At 38.7% G+C, this 6,342-nt stretch overlaps 1 protein-coding gene across 1 annotated transcript; it reads right to left on the bottom strand.

Moving 5' to 3' along the window:
- Nucleotides 1-229: 229 nt before the first annotated feature.
- Nucleotides 230-4,693, bottom strand: LOC132101798 (fibroblast growth factor 7-like). Its single transcript, XM_059507013.1, has 4 exons — nt 4,488-4,693; nt 3,800-4,271; nt 844-950; nt 230-688 (listed from the first exon to the last, which is right to left on the bottom strand). Exons 2-4 carry the CDS (start codon nt 4,062-4,064, stop codon nt 473-475), a joined length of 588 nt encoding a protein of 195 aa, XP_059362996.1. The 5' UTR covers nt 4,065-4,271; nt 4,488-4,693; the 3' UTR covers nt 230-472.
- Nucleotides 4,694-6,342: the final 1,649 nt, after the last annotated feature.

Genomic DNA, 6,342 nt, shown 5'->3' with positions numbered 1-6,342 from the left:
CTGCTGTTATTTTCTCACTGAACTGTAGAAATGAGAAGGGAATGTCTCAAAATAAAATCACAGCTCCTCAGGATGAATGTTGATGGGATGTGAATGTATTTATGCAGTATAAATGGAGCGTTATAAACTGTGATATACAAAGAACAAAGGCAGCGCTGCCGTATTTAATGAGAGAATGAGGTCGTCCGTATAAACGCATTGCAGTGTTTATCTGGTGTTTTCATTGTTTTGGGCTCTAATGGTGGTGAAAGTGCCATGAACATAAACATCTCTCTGAAATATAAAAATAGCTTCATCTCAAAATATAACTGTTATAGTCCAAAACACTTTCATATATGAACGTCTTTTACCAACTGCTTCTTGTGTGTGTGTGTGTGTGTGTGTGTGTGTGTGTGTGACAGAGTGAATGTTTTATTGACAGAGTTTGATGAATAAAGCAGAACAGATGCAGTAACCGATCCCTGGAGCTTCTTCACGCCAGCTTCTTCTTGTCTTGCCTGCACTTCATAGGGATGAAGTGAGAAGAGATGCTCTCTTTCGTCGTCTTCTTTCCTCTCAGCGGCCGGCCCTTCTGCGACAGAGAGATGAACATCTCTTTGCCGTTTTTAGTCCATTTGACGGACGAGTACGCCGTGTAGTAGTTCTCTAAAAACACTTCTTTGAAGTTGCAGCTGTCGTTGTAGTCTTTCTGTTTGGAGAAGAAGAACAGATCGTAAGGTACGACAGAAGCGAGATGTACTGCAGATGGCATGTGTTATATTTACTCTTCAGTGAAAGCTGAGAGAGAGAGTTATCAGATTAACTGGTGTTTGTTGTGTGTTTGCAGGAAGGATGGCTTTATACTTTGCCCTGTAACATTCCGGTGCGGTTCATGGAAATATAATACTGGCTCTTCAGTCCTTTTATAGCCAACACGCCGCCCTCCGAAACCGTCCTGATCTCCAGAACACCTGAAACACAGACAGAGACCGGCCTGAACACATCAAGACACGCTGGTTTATAATAATCTTTATAGACACATTTACAAACTAATAAAAATGACAAAAACTCAACAAAATGACGGTAACACTTCACTTAAAGCCTTTATGTATAATGCATTGTAAAGGGTTATAAGAGGGTTTAATGCATTATAATTATTTTACATGTCCTTGTTATATGTACTCACTATTATAATAACCCTGATAAATGATGCATTATTACATGCAAGCAACTCTTAAGCCAAACCCTAATCATATAGTAAGTAGTACATATTACTCAGGACTAAAATGTATAATTACACTGAAACAAGGACATCTTAAAATAAAGTCTAACTTAATTATTCATTAATGTGAGTTGTAATGCATCAAATCTTGTTGTCAATAATAATAACAGAATTTAAAATGCTTAGTGTAACAATGAATCGATAAGTGTTATGATGTATTCATGAGATTGTATAATGCATTACAAGGCATTAATAATGCATTAAAACGTCTTTTATTCTGCATTATACAGTACATAAAGGCTTTAAGTGTTAACAAAACTTAAGTTAAAATCGACATGAAAGCAGAAAATAAAATCTAATTTAACATATTAAGAAAGATATTAACAATAACACTGACCTAAATAACAGTCCGAGTTAGTCTGTGGTAATTATTATAAACTTTATTTGGTTTATGGGGTAATTAATGGTTTAAAGGTGACATATGGCATTTTTGGGGGTGTTAAAATACTTCTGTTGTGTCTCAGCTCAATATGGAAAGAAATTATTGGTAACACTTTAGAATAGGTAACACCTATTAGTTGCTTATTAGCATGCATATTACTAGAATATTAGCCATGTATTATTGCTAATTAAGAACATATTAATGCCTTATTCTACTTGACCTTATTCTACATCTCTAATCTAACCCAATACCTAAACCTAACAAACTACAAAATATACTAACTAATATCAGCATCAGATGGTTTGATGATGATCTACAGTGAGTTGAAGCTTCAGTTGCACAGATATTTGACAGCTGTTTGTTGTGTTTGGATGACACAGCTCTTGTTGTTTGAGTGTGTGTGTGTGTGTGTGTGTGTGTCACGTGTGAGCGGCTCCAGTGCTGTAATAAGCTGCTGTCACGGCACAGCTCTGTCAGAACCTCAGTACGCGTCTGCTTCTCTCTCCCGCGGCGCTGGCCGACCCTCTCTGACCCTCACTGCATGTCTTGCATGCGCTCTGTGCGTGCAGTTGTCGGCCACATCTGGCTGCATCAATTTTTCTTCTTTTCAGCGCCAGCTGATGCAATCGTTTTCCCTCCAGAGCAGAGATGCATGCCGTCACGCCAACACGACCACTTTCTTCTCGTACACAACTGAGATTACCAATAACCAAACATGCCAGAGGCTTACGTTATGTATATACATGACCATTAAAGTGATCAATTATTTAAATATTTGTTTTAATCCGTTTAATAATTCATTATGTATCCATGCACACAACATCAGCCTCCAGTCTAATTTTCTTGTTGTTGTTTTGACGCTCTCTACACAAACTAGATTGCACTCACTGAACTGTACCTCCATTCTGACCACATCTTCAGTCCCCTAACGAAGAGTTATAAATACCCCCCCCCAACCCCAAACACCTGTTTCTCTTTACGCCTGTCACTTCTCATCACACTTCCACGAGACATGCTCATAATTCCACTGGAACCCTGACCAGCCGACGCACAGTTATAACTCTGCTATAACTTAAAGGGATAGTTCACCCAAAAATTAAAAAATTACTCTATAATTTAGTCACTCTCAAGATCTCCAAGGTTTAGTACTTTCTTCTTCCACACGAATCCAGTCGGAGTTATATTTAAAAATGTCCTGGCTCTTCAAAGATTTATAATGGCAGTGAATGGGTGTTATTTTTCAATAGTCCAAAAGAAGTGCAATAAAAACATCCATCCATAATTAAAAGTGCCTCACACAGCTCCGAGGTGTGAGTAAAGACCTCCTTCACCAAATCGATGCGTTTTTGTAAGAAAAATATCCATATTTAAAACTTTACAAACAGTAATCTCTAGCTTCCGCTAACTGTCGTGCGTTCACAATGGAACGCCGTTTCGGCGGATGACATAGGATGAAGTGACGAACACAGAAGCACAGAGAGAGAGAGAGAAATAAAACGCCAGTCACGAATTAGAAGCACAATGTCGAAGAAAAATGTCGGAGGATTTTGATATAGTATTATCCTTTGCTCCTGTAAACAAATGTTGGTTCTCGCAAGACTAGCTTATTCTCACCAGAGATTACACTTCGCAAAGTCCTACGTCATCCAGCCGAACGGCGTTCTATTGTGAACGCACGACAGTTAGCAGAAGCTAGAGAATACTGTTTATAAAGTTTTAAATATGGATATTTTTTATTACAAAAACGCATTGATTTGCTGCAGAAGGCCATTACTCACCCCTTGGAGCCTTGTGAGGCACTTTTTATTATGGATGCATGCACTTTATTCCACTTATTTTGGACTGTTGAAAAATACACCCATTCACTGCCGTATATAAAGCTTGGAAGAGCCAGGACATTTTTAAATATAACTCCAACTGGATTTCTCTGAAATAAGAAAGTCATAAACCTAAGAGATCTTGAGGGTGAGTAAATCATGGGCTAATTTAAATTTTGGGGTGAACTATCCCTTTAAGAGGCCTTTACCAAATATGAGCTTTAGACACATTGTTTTAGATCACAAAAGCAGCCCAAATGAATGTATGTGTAAAGCATCATCTAACATTTGTTAATGTTATTTTTGGTAGCCATGCAGGGATAAGTCTCCTGCTCTTACTGTAGCCGTTGTTGGGATCCTGCGTCCCGTTGATGTTCCCGAACTCGTCGATCATCAGAAACCACTGCGTGCCACTGTAGAGGCGTCGGATCCGGACGTCCCCTCCCTCCATGTAGTCGTAGTTCCTGGTGTGGCGCTCGTGTTTGGAGCAGTCGGTCACAGACGCTCCATCACACACACACACACACACTCGGCTGACCAGCAGCACCAGCCACAGTCCACACACAAACTCAGGCAGTTTCCATCGCAGCGTCCATTTGTGCATTATACTGCGTTTCTCAAGGAGTTCGTGATCCACATACTGAAGGCAGAACTCAGCTGTGAGATCCGCTCGGACCCTTTCCCAGTACAATCCTGGTGTGACCTCTGACCTCCAGCAGAATCTCCTCAGAGCTTGAGGAGGCAGCGATGTGTTCGTTTCTGCTGTTAATGACACAAATCAACAAGCAGACGCTTCACACGCTGTCCATTCCTGATGAAGACAGGACACAGGTCAGTTCCACAGTAATCAGTATAATTCACCTATAACACAGACTCTACATGTGTTCAGTGTCTATCAGTGGTTCAACATCTAGAGAGGGGTTACAGTTCACCTCTGTTTTGCTCTGTCTAGTTTCTGCCAAATTGATATATTGTTTTAACATCCTATGATAATTCTTAGTAAAAACAGTTTTTGAAAGTGACTTACTTCAGCCTCCAGACTGTGTGCTTCAGTCCTGATGAGTGCAGAGAAGCTTCCAGTGTGACGCACAGAGAGGGAGTTCTGTGGCCGCCCGCCTGCGCTGTGCATCTCTTCTCCTGTTTCTGATCGCTGTCTGATCTCTGATAAAAGCCTCCTGCTGACCTCACTTCTCTGCAATTACACAGCAACCACTCATCTGTCACTGGGATGCTGCCGCGAGAGAGAGAGGGAGGGAAAAAGAGAGAGAGAGAGGTTTGTTTCTGCTGGCCAGGCCTCCGATGGGCGAGAGAGGGAGCTATTCTCTCTCTCTCTCTCTCTCTGAGGTATGTGGGACGGATCCTGTGAGATCTGCATGCAGACTTTAAGAAATAGCTGTTGCATCGACGCCCACTGTGTCGACATTTATGAAAAATCACGTGCTTTGAGATTCAGGATTTCTCAAGTCCCTGGCAAGAAGAGTCTCATCTGTCATGTGACCCTGGAGCACAAAACCACTGATAAGGGTCAATTTTTTTAAATCTCTTCATTGATGTGTGGTTTGTTCGGAGGACAATATTTGTCTGAGATACAACTATTTGAAAATCTGGAATCTGAGGGAGCAAAAAAATCTAAATATTGAGAAAATCATCTTTTTTTAAGTTGTTCAAATGAAGTTCTTAGCCATGCATATTACTAATCAAACATTAAGTTTTGATATATTTACGGTAGGAAGTTTACAAAATCTCTTCATGGAACATGATTCCCAGTGTTCGGCCCACAGACCTCTGCTTTACTCTTTCATTTCTGAAACGATCGCTTGTAAAACGGCTGATCTAAAAGCTCACGCTCATTTACAAACGCAGAATACATCAGGAAGCTTTACAGGAGCACGTGATTTGAAGATGTTTGTGTTTCTGTGATCCTGTGCAGCTTCTATATACAAATTTACAAAATGCTTTATTGTTCGAAATAAAATAAAGTTGTCCTCCTTTACAGCATAAAACACTTAACATTGATCATGTGCAGGTCTGGGTCGAGTCGTATAACTTTGTTCGTGATTTGACATCTGCCAAGTCATTAGTGAATATTGTTGAGTTGGACTGGATTTCATTACATTTAACAATCTTTTCAGGATGAATTATGCATGATCAGACAGATGAACCCTTTCATTTGAAGTCAAAAGCATCTGGTAAATGATTAGACATTCACTACCAGTCAAACATTTGTGAACAGGAAGATTTTTAATGTTTCTAAAGAAGTCTCTTATGTTCGCCAAGCCTGTGTTTATTTGATCAGAAATAAAGCCAAAAAACACTCAAATTTAGATTTCATATTTTTTACTATTTAAAATAACTGTCTCCTGTTTGAATATAATTTATGTGATTTCAATTTTTAAATGTAATTTATGTGATTTCAAAGCTGAATCTTTAGCATCATTACTCCAGTCTTATGATCTTCAGAAATCATTCTAATATTCTGATCTGCTGCACAAAAAACATTGTTTTTTTTAATGAATAGAAAGTTAAGAAAATAACAAAATTGATCTGAAATACAAATCCTTTGTGACATTATATATGTCTTTATCTTCACTTCTGATCAATTTAAAGCATCATTGCTAAATAAAAGTATTAATTTCTATATTTTTTTCCTCCAAGCTTTTGAATGGTGTAGTGTATAATCCTACAAAAGCTTTTTATTTGAGATAAATTCTGATCTTTGGATTTTTCTATTAATCAAAGAGTCCTTAAAAAACTTTTAAATATTAAAAATAATAAATGTTTCTAGAGCAGTAAATCATCATATTTTCATGATTTCTGAAGATCATGTGACACTGAAGACTGGAGGAATGATGCTGAAAATACAGCGGAGCATCACAGAAATA

The sequence above is a fragment of the Carassius carassius genome, chromosome 23 (genome assembly GCF_963082965.1).
Source record: "Carassius carassius chromosome 23, fCarCar2.1, whole genome shotgun sequence".
Lineage (NCBI taxonomy): Eukaryota > Metazoa > Chordata > Actinopteri > Cypriniformes > Cyprinidae > Carassius > Carassius carassius.
This window is presented reverse-complemented; position numbering and strand designations above follow the sequence as displayed.